This window comes from Bombus pascuorum, chromosome 12 (assembly GCF_905332965.1).
Source record: "Bombus pascuorum chromosome 12, iyBomPasc1.1, whole genome shotgun sequence".
Lineage (NCBI taxonomy): Eukaryota > Metazoa > Arthropoda > Insecta > Hymenoptera > Apidae > Bombus > Bombus pascuorum.
Genome location: NC_083499.1, coordinates 9,450,681 through 9,470,214, shown reverse-complemented (window position 1 = coordinate 9,470,214; position 19,534 = coordinate 9,450,681). Strand labels below are relative to the sequence as shown.

Sequence of the window (19,534 nt, the reverse complement as noted above, 5' to 3'; positions counted from 1 at the left end):
TAGCGTAGGTTAATATTGCAAGATATTTTAATTTATTAAGAATGAAATTATCTTTAGATGTATATAATAAATTAAAAAATTTATTATGCATTAAAAATAAAATTATATATACGTATATAAGACGAAAAGAATAACCGAATATCTGTTGTTGTTTGTTCGAAGATCAGACGTAAACAATCAACAATCATAACGCAAAATATAAATTTAAACTCAGCTGTTCAGGATAATCGTCTAATATCTCTGTATATGCTTACTTATATACATATGGATGTACAAATAATTAAAACTGGAACGTGATTTTAATTTTATATACAGCAGAAATAATTTAAATTTCTTTATTTTCAAAAAATTATAAACTTCACATGAACAAGGAAGGTCTTACATTAAAATAAGTTGTCAAATATCTATATTAGTCAATATAAATAATGAAATTATTATATTTCATATGTACAATTAATAGAATATCACGTATGAAATAAAATAAGTCGATTTCGATTAAATACCTTGTATTTCTTTTTTTATTATGAACATGTTTTACAAAGCAAAATTGTGTAATGGTGGAAATGGTGGATGGTGGTGGAGGCTGAGAACTACGGAATTAGTGTTAGTGGGGACAATTTAACAAGATCACTGGAAAAGTGAGTGCGGATAAAGGGACATCGGCACAGTAATATAAAAAGTACTCTTCAAGAGACAGCATGAGGAATTAGGCCGGCACATTCATTCATCACGTTTCTAAATACACACAAGTACACTGCACTTTCGTATGTATGCATTCAAAACGACGAACGCATATGATTCGTGGTTTTCTTAAATATCTGAATAATGACCCCACCTAGTTTTTATACTCCTTATTCAATTTACGCTGTTTTAAGAGAAACGTAGCACAAGAACCGACCAATCTTTTATTTGTTTGTACACTTATGTCACAATTATACTTTTGCTTTATATATGTACTTTTTTATTAAAATAGGAATTAAACGTTTTTCACGCCTGCACATTTTGCTACCTTCGTTTGGATATAGAACGCAAAGAACGGTAAATACTTCTTTTTATCGTTTCAAATCCAAATATCAATTCGAATATCAATATTTTATAAATGTTAGGACCTCTGTGTCTAAAATAAATATCAATTTTAATCGTTCTAAAATTTAAAGAAGACGACGAAGGTAACATCAGAAGTCGCCTAAAAATTAGTTTACATCATTTCACTTACACAAGCAGTCTCAAAGATACGATATCCTACCGAAAGAAAATTAATTATATTAAAATGTCGCTATGTCATTATGTATTGGTTTAGCGTGAAAATGACAAATCGGTATCCTGGTAAAATTTTTTCATTTAATGACCAATGAAAATCAATCGTACATTTGGGCTTCGACAGAGGGATCGGATATCAGAGTTCCGATCTTTTGTAAAATAGTGAATCTGCGATGTCATTGAACTCTATTAAATATTTACAAATGAGATCGATATTAAAAGTAATGAGCAATTAATTTGTTCCGTGTTTTAACTTTTTTTCTCGTTTTTCTTGCTTTAATATTATATATCTCATAGTGCGTGCATAGGAAGGCGCAGATCAATGATTCTTTTTATTCACAACAAAAAAGTTCAGTCATACCACACCTTGCAGAGCCGACGAAAACGTGAACATGTTAGAATACGGTATTTCTTTCTTTTTTTTTTTTTTTTCACTAACAGTAATGGCGACTGGCAGATTAACAGACAGTTTGGCAGGCATGGTGAACATAAAATCAAACATATACACACGACACGATTAATCAAACCTTTTTTCTTCCTTCTTTTTCTCTCTTTCTCTCTGTCACGCACAAACGCGCGCGCGCGTGCGTACACGCACGCACACGTAAGACATTCACTCCGTCTTTCTTCCTCTCGACTTCCATTTCACACCCGTGATTACTCTTACGTTATCCTTATTTTCTATATCCATGAGGTCCTATAATATTATAACGTAGGCTTTAATATGCTATACTTGTAAGCTATTCTAAAAACTACCAGCTGCGTCGCCTACGATGCGCCACAGCCATCTTAATTAATATTAGGAATATCGGCAGTGAAATTCCAATGATAGACGCGGCGGGCAGGCAGTCAGTCCAGCAAAGTCTGTGGCACTTGCGCTGCTCCGGTGCAATAACGGATTAAAAAACTTGATCTTTAATCGGGGTGCCCCGCGCGTTAATTTTTAACATTTATCATTGCGACATTCACGGCAAAATGTCTAGAAAGATAATGAATTAAAATTAGGAGGGCACCCCATTGTTCGAACAGAGCGATTCTCCATCTTTATTTCCACCATGGCACCTTCGTCATCATATTTACCATAGCTTACTAACGTCATTATCATCTGTTTTTTGTTCCTTATATTCTATATTCATTTGCTTTTTTTCTTTCTTTTTTGTTTCCCGTCTTTTTCTTTTTCTTCTTCTTTTATCGTTTGTTGAAAAATAATTTCTTTTTGCTTTCTCTCTTTACAATACTTCCTTGTTTGATCGATCCGCGACGCCGCGGATCGCCGGTGTCATCGCTTGTATGATGAATCGATCGGAAAGAACGAAAAATAGCGTCGAATTGTCCGAAACATAAAAAGTTACTAAGATTACAAATCACAAATGAAATCACAGACTTTCGTTGGTGGTTTGACAGAGGGGAGGGGGCCGCACATTGCAGTTAGAACAACATTGTAGGCATTATTCTTATATCAGGAAAAGTTTTGATGGGCCTCGTATATGTTTTTATCGGGAGTATCCTGTTTCTCTTGCAGTGGGTGACCCTCGACTCGATCTATTCCCATCCATTCTCCTTGATCATGTGAGCAAGCTCGATTATAAACTTGCCCTCTTTATACTTTTGACTCGACTCGAACGCATGCTCCTACAAAATTTCCAAGCGTCGTTAGCAAATACCCGGATCGATCTACGTGCATACACCTAGTTGTCTTCTTAGAAATTCCAGAGGGAACTTACGTATTTCCACCCAAGGGTGGTCTTACAACATTCACAGTAAATATCAGCGACAGCATGAAGGCCAGTTAACAGAACTCGCTCTTCCGCAGGACCACAGCCTACATTCACCCTAAAACAACAACAAGACCGATCATTATTCTTTATCATTTACATAAACAGCCTATCGTATCGCGACAGACCAACGGGAATAGAAGAAGAGAGACGGGCAAAATATACAGAAAGCACGAGAAGTTTCACGGGTAAAATAACGCGTCCTACTTTCCATCGCGATTTGATCTCGTCTCTCCGAAGACATTAGCATACTTACACGGAATTAAAGAGATAGGCACGACCTTGACTGCCCTGGAAGGACTGCAATCAAAAGGAAATAGCCTGTATAGTAGACTGCGCATAGTTGCTCGCATATGTAGAGGATATATAGACGCATAAATACGCACAATACAAGTATACATAGGTGTGTGCAGAGCTCGGTAATGAATGCGAGAAGTCTGTTCGTTACCTGATCTAGCACGGCTCACCTTAGAGATGAGTTCGTCGTGGTTGGCGAGGTGAGCACGGCAGTGAATGCACGAATAAGTGCGGTGACACGAGGGCAAGTATGCTTGAAAAGTTTTGACCATGATGGCGTATCCAAACAAGCAAAGAAATCTTCGCCCTTGTCTTCTTCTTCTTCGTCGTCTTCGTCGTCGTCGTCGTCGTCGTCGTCGTCGTCGTCGTCGTCTTCTTCGTCGTTAATTTGTCTCCTTCTTTTTCTTATCAAGTGTCCAGACGCCTCGCTCCTTTTTCTCGACCTTCGTCACGTCCTTCCTCTTTTTTCGTTCGTGGAAACGTCTGGCCGTTAACCAGTGACCGATTGATATATCAAATTTTTTCCAATCGCGGGGTGGTGGTGCAATAGTGGCCCCGTTCACCGCCGCTTCGTACTCCGATCAGCTGTTGAGCTGGTTCAGACAGCGCCGGTTCGGGGACACCTGTCGATAAACATCATTATTAGTAGTCAATATATTCTCGCCGCTCTTCTCTTTGTATCTCTAATCATAGCGATTCTTATTACGGAGAGTTATAAGATCGACTGTGTGTTGTGCAACTTAAAATTACGCGCTTATAACATCTACGATGACGACACGCGTTGTATACCACTGTTCAGAGATAGCCGCGTGATCTAACTAACGCAATGCGTTCAATCCGATATTATTAATCTCTACCACGAACAGATGACATCTATTTGAATAGGATCGTCGAGATTTTATTAAAGATAAAAAGAAACTGATATCTGTAAGAGTTCAAATACATGAAAAGGGATACCGCTTTCTTCTAGAAGAAAGAAAATAGCAAGAGAAAAAGGAAGAAAAATGAAAGCTCTTTAATAACCATAATATTTTAAGGTAAACTATAGCTATGTATTCGAATTGAGTAAATAAAGGCAGTCACGTGCGAAATCTAAAATTACATTCCTTTGGGCATTAAAAATAAAACAAACATTGGCTTCTAAGCGTCTTCTTGAGAATCCGCGTTCTCGTTACGTTGTACGCTCTACACACTATTTATTCGCTATCATGTATATTTATTCCACAACTATCAGTTCCGAGTTATTTATAACGTCCTGTTAAATAACGTGCGTGCTCTGGCTCCAAGCGCGTTAAACCGCGCGCTGTGGCTTACTATTAGAGTGTACTATGGAAAACCAACAGCTGAGAAGAAGAAAGAAGAAGAAGAAGCAAAGTAGGAAGGAGGAAAAATCTCAATACGGTTGCCGCATCGCGTCGGTAAGATAAAGAGAAAAGCAGAAAAAGAATAGATAACATATGGTGCGCCGCATATATGAAAATAAGAAATGCATACGCGCGCACAGCGGCGGAACAGCGAAACTGCTTCAACATTTTGAAGCGCAATAGCATTGATGTACGCTCCATATCGAGCGACCGGCTACGCCACGTGCTGGCGTGTGTTCAAACAAAGAAAGGAGACAAGGTCTTTATTATGATGCACCTAAAGAAAGACTTCTTTATAAGGATCGAGGAAGCACGGGCCAGTCTCTCTTCTTGTTAAACGTTCACGCTTCCAACCTGTTTCTGTACAACGTCTTTTTTTTTTCTTTTTGAGATCACACGATCTTAACATAAGAATCATTCGAAGAGAGAAAACTTTAAAATGTTGAAAAGGAAAATGTACGACTTTAACCAGAATTAAGGATGTTTAACGAACAATGCATCCCGCAGCAGGGGCACTCGGGGGTTATATCTGCCTGTTGGTTCTTAAATGAAACTGTATCCTGTTGTACCTTACTGTGACCTTGAGCTGTCCGAAGGCCACTGTACTCATCGCCAGAATCGTCAAGTTTCTTTCATATTTATCTGCTAAAGATACTGAAACAAAAGCGTAGCATTTGGTTTGAAACGTCGACGAAAATTATGCTTCACGCAATCTTGAAAGAAAACGATTTCTATCGATATAAGTATATCAAGCACCGATGAGAAATATCGATTTAGATCGATTGGTCGAAGCCTTCTTGAAAAGAAAAATCTCGAAACGGGACGATCTTCGTTTTCTCCAGCGCCCATTATCCAAAATTAATAACGCGAAAGATGGAAAGAGAAAACTAAGAATATCAACAACGCTGTGATTCGGTTCAAGGCCTCGGAATAAAATGTAGCATCGTTCATTAATATGAATGAGAAGTGCATCATAATTATGGTCATCTCGTTTCCATATTGTATTGAAAAAGACACACACACACACACACACACACACACATATATATAGTGGCGTACGTACAAATAAAAATAAGAGAGCTTTTGTTTTGTTAGACCTAGCGAAGTGTTCCTGCTTTATAAGAATGAAAGAACGGTAACCTCTTATTTGGATTTAGAGAGCCAGACGCTTTCTGCGGCTTTAACCCGTATCCTCCTCTCCTACCTCTTTTTTCCTTCTTCGATCCTTCTTCGTCACGTCCTTTTCTTCGTCTACGTTCCCTCTCTTTCTCTTTCTTTCCGTCCTCCTCGTTCTCTTTCTTTCTCAGCTTGAATCAATCGAAACAATGATTCGTCGTGGCCTTGCGATAACGGTACTATGTACTTCACTTTTCAGGCTTATGGCAGCGCGCGGAATTAACAGCCTGTGTGACACAATCGCCGGACACACTTCCTGCTGTATTATTTCTGACGCGTGAGAGTCACTCTAAAGACCATAAAAAAAAAAAAAGGAAAAGAATGCGACGTAATTAAAACAAATTATACCTCTGTTCAATTTCTTGAAACTAATTTTACTTTCTGTATGTTTAAACTCGTGGCACGTAGTTTCTGTACTAATTGAAATTAGCATATTTGAAATGGAACAGTTTGAAAGAGAATAAACGCTTCAAGACGATTTTAATCTGCCGAAAAGTAAATCGATACAATAATTGGATTCATATTTTATTTTGAATGTCAACAAGGCACCGTTCAGTCTGACAGACTAAAAACACGCATTACTTTCATTCACAAATACGTAAAACCGTTATCGGTTCGCATATGTTACATTCGAAGATACGATTTCGCGTTTGCGAACGATTATCTGCTAGGGTTAAGCTTGAAACGTAGTTTCATATCTAAATGCATAAAGTTATCTAATGGAACGACGCAGTAGTCCACAATTATTTCAAATACTAAGAATATGAATTATAAAATTTATATAATTATACGATATTTCTATAGACTCTATAGACGCTATAGACTAACAAATTACGAGGACAATGATTAATATATGACAACTTGTAGCTTGCAATGTTTCACTGACAATATTAACTAAATCGTGCAAAACAGCGCAGAAACTTTTGAATAAAAACGCGAATAGAACTCTTTAGATATAACGTAAGATATAATAAAAGACGCTTCTCGGGTTAGATTAAAAAATTTCTTAGGCATCTCCTCGAGCATCCTTGAATACAGCGACGATAAAGAACAACTGTATAGAATGGTGGCGCGGTTCGATGGCCGCGGACTATGAATCCGCAGAGAGGCCGTACCGCAAGAAAGAAGTTTCCCGACGAATTGTTGGGAACAAAGAGATGGAACACCGAGTCAATACACGGCCCAAGGTCATTGCTACCCGTCGCCGGCGCATCCTCGGAATTTCCGATTTTCTTGTCATCCTTTTTTTCCCCGTGCCATGTCGGTGCAGACGGCGTGCGTCGCGCGAGCCCACCTAGCCAATGAATAAGACACGAAGAATCCAGTGAAAGCCCGTTTCTACCCGCGATAGACGTTTTGTTTTCTTTTTTCTTCACCTGCTGTTGATATACGATGCGTGTTATGTACTTACTACAGACGAAGCGTGCAATAGGAAAACACGTGGAACAGATGTCGTGCGGTGCAACTGCGTAACCCTAAAGCGTACAGTTCACTCTTGAAAACTGAGTTGCGCAGCGAACAACTTCTAGTTGCGAAGTTGCAAACAGTCGCACACACGTTTCAGACCGCGTGAGTGAGTCATAACAGTAACTCACGATGTTTACAGACAATGAAACTTATTTTTAAAAATGGTCATGTTTCCGTTCACCTTGTTTCAATACTAAAGACAAAGAAAGGAATTTTGTAAAATCGAAGAAGCGTAGAAAACCATTTGGACGTTTATGTTTCGGTCGCGTTTTCATCGAGCGACAGAAACCTTACGATATTCGGTAGGATGATAAGATAAACCATTGGATTCTTCTGATACTAAAGATAGATATCGACACCAGAATTTCAGGACATCCGTAGACATTAGATAAAACGAAATAACTATTTATACGATACACCGAAAGTTTATCGGGAATTGAACGACGTATATGCTTCGATGTTTCGAAAGCTGAATCGATAAAACAGAAATTTTACGTCCTACCTTGTGTATCCTTTGATTTCTACTTTAATTTTAAATTCATAGGTCGCTTCAGGTATTAGTTACAAACGTGCATATTTATGAACATGTTTTTACACGCATTCCGTGTAAATGTGTCTTATATGAATCTAATACGCTTAAAAGATCACGAGAGGCAAAAAAACGACTTATAACTTGATATACATCGTGAAATTATCGAGAAATGTTGTTTCTTTCGAGAATTCAGGGTCAATAAAGAGGCAATTTGTAGAATGGTAAACAATATTGTGTCAAGATAAACGCAATAAAGATCTAAACAGATGATTAGATTAAATACAGATTACGCTTTTGCAAAGGTTAACAGTCAGCTGTAAATGCAATCAATATGAATATTGTATATCTTATCGGGTTTTTCCAATCAGGCGTGAAGTTTTTTCTTTCGGATGATCTCTACGTTAATATCATATAAGAAACATTCTGGTAACGTGGGCTCGATCGAAAGTTCGTCAGAGTGACTTTCGCAGATTTTCGATTCGATATATAATAACGGAGATAGAATGAAAGAAAACCTTTCAACGACATTATCGCAGAATCTTCCCGCGGGAAATTTAATCGGCGCGAAAGATAATCGAGTTAGAGGAAAATTTCGTTAAGGTTTGCATTCTTCCCATCGATAATTTCACGTTTGCGCGGCCAACTTATCCATTTTTAACTTAACCGGTAACTTTATCGATAACATTAAACTTCTCGACCGACAGAGAAGTCTCTCGTGCACGCATTTAAAATAAAGGAGAAGGTGTTTTCGCTAGAAAAGTATTCAATCATTTTTATTCAGATGTACACGTGTCTAGAATAGAAATAATTAATCATTTGCCTTATAATATCAATGGAAATTTGTGATTACAATCTCGTTCCGACGAAGGAAAATTACATTTCTAAAGAAATCTTATTTGAACTCTAATTTCAGTTTCTTATGACTAAATAAATATTATGTACAATATTTAAATACCATCTTATCCAATATGATGTTGCATCAGCGACTAACTAAATAACTGAATGCTCGCTCAAATAGCTATGTACTAAAAAAGTCATAGAGCAAGGAGTTAACATCGACCATGAACGTTAAAAACGACGCGATGTTCATTTATTCTTCCCAATTGAAACCGACAACCGAACTAAACCGAACCGATCGTTTTGCCACTGTTCGCGTAGATGTTCGATTCGTATTGACTAGCATCCCAAATGGCACCGAATGGACTACTCTATCAGAATCGTAAATTGAAACGATCGTAAAGATTCATGAAGAGTCGTTAAATAACACTTATGTTAATGATCGTTCGCTCACACATACGCGTACGACGACGCACAAAATTGTTTCAATCTAGTAGAAATGTGACGACCGTCGTAATAAAAGCACATGGATACATGGCTGACGGCCAACGGTACAAAAATTCTTGCCGATTCTAATTTGGTCCCGATGTCGAGGTATAATCCTTCACGTTCCACGTATTGTTCTCGGCTCCATTGAATAAGGAGTTGCGGCCATCTTCGACTAAACTTCATTCAACGCAGCCAACACATACCACACGCATCATGTGGTAACCAAATACAAACACGTGACGAGCGCGCGATTATTCGGGATGCTGTTACAGGGAAATCACTATCGAGTAGATTAAGCTGAAACTATCGAAGTTCGCGAGAAGTCGCGTAGCACCTGTTTCAAGGACCTCGGCGAACCTTACGTTCGTGTACCGTAGCCGTCTAACCAGAAATCAATTTTAATCGATTTCATGCTCGGCCACCCATCTAAACCCTTCGGCGAACCGAATGTACGTATTTGTTTGGAAATTTTGGTACTTCTATCAAGTTCTAGATGGCTACACCATAGACTAAGAGCTAGTACACAATATAACATAATAGGCTTCCCCTTAACCTTTCGCTAACTCGATATAACAGGTAAGGTTAGTATAATAAAGTTGATATAAGCAGCTTAAAAAGTGCTAGTAAATACGCTCTAATTTCCACTAGAGGTCGAACGTACGAGTTCCATGCGAATTGACTACAATTCTTCATTTTTTCTTTACTCTTCGAGCATCGTCACGCCGACTAATTTGCAGTAGAATTATCGTATCGATTTCAAATATGTATAAAACAATCGTTACGTTACAATCTGGACAATGGAAATCCATGCAAATGTGTTGCACACGTATCACGATGCAATTTAGCGAGCCATTAATCGCATAGGTCGAAAATTATCAGGCTCTTGTATTTGATACGACGTAAAACCAAGAAACGAGCATTCTTCCGACAAAAACTACCGACTGCATCGATAAAGCATTTCCGTGACATAATCGAGGATCTACACGCGACCGATAATTCACATGCAAAAGAAAGTGTTCCATGAACGAATCACGTACATGTCTAGGTACGTATGTATATTCTTTGCATATTTCATGTATATTTCATGTATTCTTTTTGTATTCATAGAATGTTGTCCACCGTTTAAACGGCGCCATTTATAAGTTATCGTTTAAAATGACGGATGGCTACAGAAGCGTTGAAAACATATTTCAAGCACATAGACGATACTTCTTTAAGAATACAGACGATCGTATATTTCGATAAAAATATTAGTTATTCATAATCCTCAAGGTAAGTCTTCAAATTCTACACGATGACTATAGTGCCGGTCAATTACATATGTACGTGTGTGTAGTCGTACAATTTCATTTCGTAATAATTTCATTTCGTCCCTGTCGGATTTCATTTCGAGTTCACAACTTTATTGACGTATATATACACACATACAGGCAGACATACACACACAACTGAGGATACGATCGTGATCGACTACAGCGATAAACGAGATATCGGTAATATCCATGATGTAAAAAAAGGATGAAAGACGCGCTATGTTGCAGTTCGATATGGCACGCGCGATAATCGATAACTCTTTTCAACGACTAACCCTATACGGAAAAGGGTTAAATAGATGATCGTGAACGGTGGCGTTCGCGAGAAGGCAATCACGTGTTTGACCCACGATCGACGGAACACGCATCGCGGGTCATGCAATACAGTCACGACTCTGCGCGTCATCGCGTGTATTGACAAAATGTTTTCTATTGCATATCACATGCAAGGCGGTACACGGTGATACGGCCTTAACTTGGATTACACGCGCAGACGACGTAGATCAACGTCTTTCATGATAACAGACCCACAGAGAAAAAAGAAAAGAAATAAAAAGGAAAACAGAGAAGGATCACAGTTTTTACAAACATTTGCCAAGTAGCTTACACACGATAATGTTTACGTTTTGCACAACCTGTTTACACTAGAATACAACGTAGTAAAGTCTCGTGATCTTTACAAACTGACCTTTTCCTGAAAAACGAGCTTTTTTCTGCATTGATAAAAAGAAATAGAAGTTCCAGGTGCTACTTCCTATTTGAAGAAAGATATTTATTATCGACGAACTTACTCGGCAGAAGATATACAGCACAAATGTAAACGTAGAATTAATTACTAATTAATAGGGTTAGGTTGGGGTAATCAACGTATCGCGATAATGCCGTACGTTTAGAAAAATCAACGTGCTCGAACATTGGCCAGGGTTCAAATAATCGATTGATAAAGGATCGGGAAATTTCAACGAGAAGGTTCGATGTCAACGGATGTACATATAACAATTCGGAATAAGGACACGGAAAAAAAGTAACGTAACAGCAAAATCGAATATTTACAACGTTTACGTTCTAAGTCGATTCAGGCATATACATTAAATGCGTATGTATAGTCTCCGCATTCGAATTTCACAGTTCGTATCTCGCTGTAAAAACCGAAGATAGACGACACGTAACGTACGTGAGCGTAAAAAGATCAACGTTTGGATACGAATAAATACGATGCACGACTAACAATATATTGTATAGAAACGAACGCTAAAAAATAAAAAGACAATGAGAAGTAAAAAAAAGGAGATTGCGTATTATACTTTTCCTACGAAGATTCGCAATGTTACAAGCGCGAGGTACGTGGGTCCAAAAAAGCTGTTAATCTCCGGTTAAGTGTAAATAGCGAATGTACGCACTTGGAATACCAAGTGCACCATAAACACAAACATTAGTGATAAAGAAACGAGTGACGTTGCGTCGTTTCCCTCTTTATCTCGTCGACATGGATTTAGTATGCTTTACGCGACGATCAAAATATCTCTCGCTGATAATACGATGTAAACAATAAGCCCTGATAGAATTTCGTATGATACGATTTAACAAGAAACGTATATGTAAATACAAAGTAGGAAGAATACGTTATTTTTCGTAAGTATTTCAATTTTATTCCAACACGACGCCTTTATGCAGATAGCTCGTAAGAAACATCGTCGACTTACGTTCCCTTTAGTCGTCGTGCAACAACGATATCTCTTCTCCCTTGTCTTCCATTGAATGCACAGGAAGATATGGCTTTAATAAATCACGCAGACCTCTCGAATAGGAATAAGAATCCGACAGTGCATCGTAAGCAATAAACATTTCCATAAAAAAGAAAATCTGATTTCATGAATTTCTCGATACTTTGATCGTTTCCATTAGCCCAATTCACAAAACATCTTTAAACTTCATATCGGAAACCTGAGAAAGAAATAAATTCTATTAAATTCTATTTCGATACTAAGCTAAAATAGTCGACGGTAGACACGTTGCGGTCCGATATAAAATAAGAAAGGTAATGTAATCCAGATATCATTCGGCCAGTTATTTCTACGAAAAGTGATCGCGGATTTGTTTCTTTTTTCCTGAGCACGTTACTTACCAAGAGAACGCTAACGATCCATATGTTATGGTAAACGTAAGATCGCGACTGGGAACCAAAATATTCGAAGATATTTCGTTCACGCAGCAACCGAAAAATTTCAAGCAGACATCCGCAACTGGAGGAACAAGCTCACACGCGATCGTCTAGTGCGTATATTCGTACATCCATGTATTTCCCCCACGAGTAAGGGAAAGAAAGAGAGAGAGAGAGAGAACAATGACTCTAAAGACGTCGCGTTGCGCGCGTTTTCTTCGCAACAAGTTTTACATTACACGCCGCGGCGTGGCGGGACTGAACGAGCAACGGCGTGTTCTCGCTTAGCATACAGATAACTCCTTCGTTGAGCAAGGTGCACGATCGTTTTATAAATAATTCGCGCGGACGTCTAAAAGCGCCAAGATTGTTGAACCACGAGCAAGATTGCATGCAAGAGCAACGAGTAATTATATACAATATAACGGTGCCATGCACACCACGCGAAGAAAGAAACGGACCGCGATAAGAGTGAATGCGTTGCTGTGAATATTTTTTTCCAATCGCGTTGAAGTCACTGACGAAATCTTTTAGGTTTGAAATGAAAGATTTTGTTAAGAAAATTTCACTCTTTTCATATCGTTATGTTAAGATTTATGAAAATTTAATGGATAATTGGCCATAAATCAGGACTAAATATAACCTGTTAGCAAGGTAGGCTATATACCAGGGTACACCTAATCCTAGGCCAGACAACCATAAAAGTGAGTCATTAACATCCTAAATGCCGGAGTTTTGTTCTATGAAAACAAAACATGATGGGGAGAACAAACGCGTGAACGTAAATATATAAACCTAACTAAGTACGGCTACTGATTCATGGTAAATAATACAAAAGGAAAACACACGAATTGCGTAGCGTACATGTGGCGGTGCGTTGAACAAGCGTATGTAAGAGTACGAATGATTCATACTTCCGAGCAAATCGTTGAACGACAATTCAATAACCCAGCTGGCTTTTTTACCGTGCAGATTTACATTTCATCGCGACGACTCGTTGAACATAATTAGTGATCCGCGCGCACTGACGACGTTCGACGAACCGAGATAACCATGATAATAGGAAATCTAAACCTTAAATTCCAGCATTTTGGTTAGCTTTCTAAAACGTATTACGAAAGACAGGTACTACATTATCAAATCGATGAGCACAAAGCGAATAGCCTCTTTCCTATTAGAGCTCGTTGTTGGTGGTCAGCGTTTTCTTTCATCCTTGTTCTCCCTAAACTCCTCCTTCCTTGTATCTACATATATATCTGTATGTATTCCAGACTCGAGTAAACATATACATATCCGTGGTTATATTTACGTATATTATGTACGGCTTCGACTATTGGCTCGTCAACTATAAGTAAAATCAAACAAAAACGGCGACGCACTAGGTGATAGCGACGAAAACACTACGCTTTTCTCTCCTTCTTCTTTACCTCGTAAATACATTAGGAAAAAATAAAAAGAATAAGCAAGGGGAGATATGCGCGTATCTTGTTATCGATACTTGGAATAACCGCGAACTTAAATTTCTTGTAAAGATAACATGTTCCAAGTACATGTCATAATCAAGCGTAATCCATTGTTTTCGATGTCTATCGTAGCGAACGTTCGATTCGAAACGTTTCAATTATATGCGTGAAACAGTGAATGGACTTCATATTTATCCATGTCCCTATTATTCCAAGCAATGGCCACCGAACAAGCAGACCAATGACGCGTGGCAAGGACTTCAGATACAATCCGGAATATATGTTCCAGATAAAGAATATAATCCAATCTGTAACGAAGCATCGCATGGGATCGTTGGAATCAGTAGAAAAAAAAACCAGTATCGTGATCTAATCCGTTCGTTTGGTCGCTTTGAAAAAAAGAAATAATGTTTTTTTAAGTACGCATTAAAATTGCCATATCCTAAGTCTCCAGTTTGGTATTTTTCTTTTAATTACGTAAACTCGCAATCTTCCGTTGTACAATCGTTACAATGCAAAAGAATGAGAGAACGATTTGAAAAAAAAAGCGAAGTCAAGTTGCGTAGGTCACGCACGTACAACGAACCAGCGCAGCGGTAGAGTGATAAATGATAGCGAGGTTTTTGATCGCAAGCCCGCCGAGCCCCACTACCATGAGAGCCGAGTTTAATCAAGTGCGTGCGAAGAAAATAATATGTGCGTTAGTTTATAGTTCGGTAATAAAGAACGTGTCTAACGGAAGTTTACTTGTGTCGTATAACTGTACGAATTATGAATGGGAATCTTCATGTAGTTTGTCACGTTTTACCAGCTATTATGACTAACTAGAAATACGTTCCTGGAATTAAAGGTCGTTCGTAACGTTTCCCGATGTTGCAAGATTTTCTTTCACGTACGAGAACGATTATAATTAAGTACAATCACCGCTAAACATTTAGAAATATAGTAATTTTAACACGCATATTTAGCAGCAAATCGTTAATAAATTACCATTGTGTAGAAATACGTTCGTTATATTACCGAATACACGTAAAAATAGCGTATAAAAAGAAAAACGAAACTGGACGTTATTTATAGATCCCTATAAAAGCGTCGCAATTGTTTTCGTTTATACTTTTTCGGTATATTTGATAAATATAGATCAGAAAAGAATGTTACGTAAATAACAGTCGTTCGACGATTTATTATTAAAAAGTTATAAAAAAGATAGGAAGATAGATAAAAAACTTCAGGTAACTATTACACGTAACAATAAAAATAGTAAAGTTTACTTGTCAACTCTATTTCGTTTCAATGAATTTTTTGTATCGACTTACTTAATATAATTTTTCTTACGAAATTCTCTATGCAAGTTTAATAATATGAGACCTAATTGCAAATTTGCAGACTGAAATACTATTCCTCTCATGCGTCATATTCTTAATACAACTATAAAAGACCACTGTTTATACAGCATTTTATATTTCTTATTTATATTCATAAAACTTACTCAAAAAGTTTGGCCGGCAAAACTTATAATACCCATCCAGTATAGGCGAGGGTTTACGCTTGCGTACATGTATAACGCAAACGCGTCGAATATAACCCTTCACCTTATCCCAACCGCTAGCGACTCAACAGGGATAAGTTTAAAGATTGTAAGAGGCATTGCCCTGACTGGCGTGGTCGCCAGCGAGCAGAGCCTCTGCTGGGAAATGACAGAGGAAGAAAAAAAGCAAGAGAAAAACAAGACCCCCTCGGAGCGTTCTGGAACATGCGTTGGCCAGCCTGCTAGATGGTTCTATCGCGCGCAGCCCAGCTGACAGCCCAATCAGCTGTAAACGTACACAAAAGCGTCGTCCAACAGGTCCACGGAGGACGCGTTCATGGAAACAGAAAATTCGATGCGTTTGCTTGCTTGAAATATTCAACGATTATAACAGAATTAAAAAAGACTTAAAAAATTGACTATATCGAAGCGTAACGCGTTACGGAGAGATAATAACAACAAGCCACTAATTAGTCATAATTATACTGGAATTCCCACTTTTAGAAAATTTAAATAACTGTGTATAACGATTAGAGAAACGATCATTACAGATAGTGTTTTTATTCGAGAGTACGTATTCCGTGCAACTTCTTATATACATAATACACGAATACGTAAAATATCGGTATCGTATTACTCAACGTGTATATTTTGCTTTGTTCGGTGGACGTCAAAGTTTAAGACTAGAACTACAGGACTCGTATCAAGGAAATCAAGAAGAATTTATAAAAAAAATATAATATAAAACTACAAATTATACATGCACCGTTGTATAAAATTTCTATAAAGAATTACGAATTTCGAACAGTCTGGTAGTCCTTGTATTAATATCACGGAAACATTTCCTCGTGAAAAAGCAAAATTGATACGCATGCACTATACGATACAGTGTAAATATCTTAACATCAAACACAAGATAACAAATAATATGAAATGAATTTACCGAAAACTTATTTGACAGCGTCGTAAAAGAACTTTCGTTATCGAGGAGGCAAAAAAGCTGGTACACAAAGTTAATTACATAAAATTAACTAACAACTTTCTAGGGAATTACTTCTAGGAAATTTTTGGGTAAATGTTTCTTTATAAATAAGAATAGAATTAAAGTGTATCGTAAAAGTATATTATCATTCATTCGTAAAAGAAAACAAAAGATTTATATTTGTTAAATAGTCTAAGAATACTTTTGCAGAGTACTGTACATATGGTAGGTGTATATTGGTATGGCCAATAGCATGGTTACGAAGGAACGAGCGAAGAACTTTCGTTGCGCGAATCAAAGTGACTGTATAGCAGCTTGGTTTGGTCGCTGTTGCCTGGCTAGACAGGAATCAAGCGAGGCTACACCACTGCAGCTTAAATAAACACCGGGAGAGGAACAAGCGCGGCGCACAGCAGCAGCTTCGAGTTTAGTTAATTCGGGTCATCGTCCTTCGTAACTCGTCGCGCATATTTAATTTTCCATGTAAAGCGTCCTGTGGACGAACGCATCACGCGGATGTCGCTTTCAAAGCGAATTGCACCTTAATATGCACTTTGTGTATATGGACACCGTCCACACAGCAAACGGTTCTCGGGCTATTAAATTCGAAAGGCGCTCGATCGACTCGAGAAACCCGTAGTCAAATTGTACTCAATCGGTACAAGTACAAGGAAAATAAACATATATATATTATTCCCTTTTAGGGAATTTCTGTTGACGGTTGATTTGTATAGTAAGAGTCAACTTGTATCATCAATTTACTAAAAGACACAACTAGGAAAAGTCCATTTTTCAAGAGATCGTTATAAACTTGAAAATTATTAATAATCTCATTATCTAGTAATAAAAAATAATTTCTTTTCTTTTATTGTTGGGATAATAGAATTTGGGTTTTGAGAATCTTGAATAAAATAATATTAAATAAGGAGTTGATACAATTTTTGCATTACGACATTTCTTTCGTTAAATAATTCGATATTAATAAATAAAGTAGTATTGTTTCTATAGAAAATAGTTCACTTCGAGCTCTGATCGGAAATGATTAATTTCTGTAGATACTTCGGAATTGACAATTTTTTAGATGTATCACTCTTATAACAAATCGACGATACGTAAATGTTGATGTAAACTTGGCCAAATATTTACGATAGAAAAATCGATCGGAGTTTGGTGGTCTCGGGTGGAAACACACAGAGGGAAGAAGCAAAGCGTTACGTCAATTCCCTCTACCACTTATTGTTAGCCTTTAGCACAGGTTCTATGCTGGATATTATGTATGTACGGTTTTTTCAGAGCGATCGAAGCCATTCTGTACGTACGCGTTCACATACAGCAGAGAAAAGAAATGTCGCAAAAGAGTATCCGCGTACTAAAAGATAACAGTTTGAACGTTTTTAAGACGCGGCGGTTGAATCAGCTGTGAATGTGTACAAAACAAGACGGCGCGCATTATCTTGGCGAGATTGCCGGTTAAGTATCAACGAAATTATCACCACTGACGCGGAGTATTACGATGTCGTTGACATTGTGTGTAAGTGGGAAGTAATTTAAAAAATTTGAATAAAAAAAGTCGACGAATAAAAATGTATTCGAAAAAGAAACGAGGTATACACACGAGAGGTTGATGGAAATGTAATGAGATGTTAGATGAGTGTAAACTAAGTGTACAATGATCAATTAACAATGGAATAATAGATTCTTGTCCTACGCACACGTGCGGACGTGACGACAGAGCTATTCGATATGGCAGATTATGCACTGTTACCAAGCGAAGAAAAATTGTATTTAGAATGCACCATCCAGGTAGAAACGAAACGGAATGGGTCGATTATAAAATTCCAGATAAACGAAGTAACGGGAAAAATTGTATAGAAAGGCCACACAAAATGACGGCCCTGATCTTCTCGTGGAAGGCAGCTGACAGGCCCCCGTCAGCTGAGAGCGTACACAAAGTCCAATGCCGTATGCGCACGTACTTTTAATCTGCGGCCTATTTTCAAGGGAGAGTTCACTGTCGTGCAAAATTCATATAAGTTTGCACAACCCAAGATGATACTATTCTAATCACCTGAATGATTACACACCAAATAAACAAACTTAAAGAAGAAAAAATAGTATTGCGTCGTTCCAAGCACAGGCTGACCGAATGAAAACAGCATGGACGTTTCCTTGAATCGCGTTTCAAACATACTATTATTTGTAGAAAAATATTAACTCGAGGTAATGTACGAAATTGAAAGTTCTCAACGAGTAACGATCCTTCGATTCGACGCAGATATCGTAAATAATAATTCCTGTGATAAATGCATCTATTGCACTTTCAATTGTCCAGGATACATTCGTGTACTAAATCGTGTTTCACGGGACAGAGGAGATCACATAGGAAAATAGCAGTGGTGTTAAAGGAAGTGTTTGTAATGTTTTCAAAGCAAAGAAAAAACGTGTGCATAGATGAAGAGGGTGCATCGAAACAAGGGTTTACGCACCTCCATATGCATCCGTGGCCGCGGCAACGAGCGACGATGTGTGTCCTCGGCCTCTTCTCCGTCTCGAGCTTTTGATCACGGATCACGGCTTCTTCGTCTTCGCGAAATGCCACAAACAACGACGACGACAACTCGTTTTGATCATCACTAACGCGAAACAGTCGCATCCAGCGAGCACCGTACTGCTGATCGGCTCGGCGTCGTTCGATTTATTTCGGTTCGTCCGCAGGCGGGACGATATACGATGACCTATGCGCATGCGCTATTTGCGTTCGTCTATCTCCGGACATCACCGCCAGATATCGCTTCTGAACAAATGCGTGTTACCTATCTTCTATTTTTTATTACATTACCAAATGAAACGCGGGAGATTTCAGGATGTTTAAATGAGTAAACAAGTGAAG

General features: G+C 38.0%; 1 protein-coding gene across 3 annotated transcripts; it reads right to left on the bottom strand.

Moving 5' to 3' along the window:
* Positions 1-489: 489 nt before the first annotated feature.
* LOC132912670 (protein yippee-like 1) lies at positions 490-19,392 on the bottom strand. Of its 3 annotated transcripts, none has more exons than XM_060970297.1 (5): positions 19,131-19,392; positions 3,503-3,955; positions 3,292-3,335; positions 2,985-3,093; positions 490-2,892 (listed from the first exon to the last, which is right to left on the bottom strand). In XM_060970297.1, the coding sequence occupies exons 2-5, from the start codon at positions 3,602-3,604 to the stop codon at positions 2,803-2,805; spliced, it is 345 nt and encodes a 114-aa protein (XP_060826280.1). In that variant the 5' UTR covers positions 3,605-3,955; positions 19,131-19,392; the 3' UTR covers positions 490-2,802. The 3 variants fall into 3 exon arrangements, with proteins under 3 accessions (XP_060826280.1, XP_060826282.1, XP_060826281.1); XM_060970299.1 differs by lacking the exon at positions 19,131-19,392 and adding an exon at positions 7,284-7,412; XM_060970298.1 differs by lacking the exon at positions 19,131-19,392 and adding an exon at positions 5,837-6,161.
* Between the last annotated feature and the right edge of the window lie 142 nt (positions 19,393-19,534).

Coding starts and splice junctions, on each gene's coding strand:
- LOC132912670 (XM_060970297.1), bottom strand. CDS start 3,604: ATGGTCAAAACTTTTCAAGCATACTTGCCCTCGTGTCACCGCACTTAT. Junction 3,336..3,502: donor ACGACGAACTCATCTCTAAG/GTGAGCCGTGCT, acceptor TTTTGATTGCAG/TCCTTCCAGGGCAGTCAAGG. Junction 2,893..2,984: donor CCACCCTTGGGTGGAAATAC/GTAAGTTCCCTC, acceptor GAAATTTTGTAG/GAGCATGCGTTCGAGTCGAG.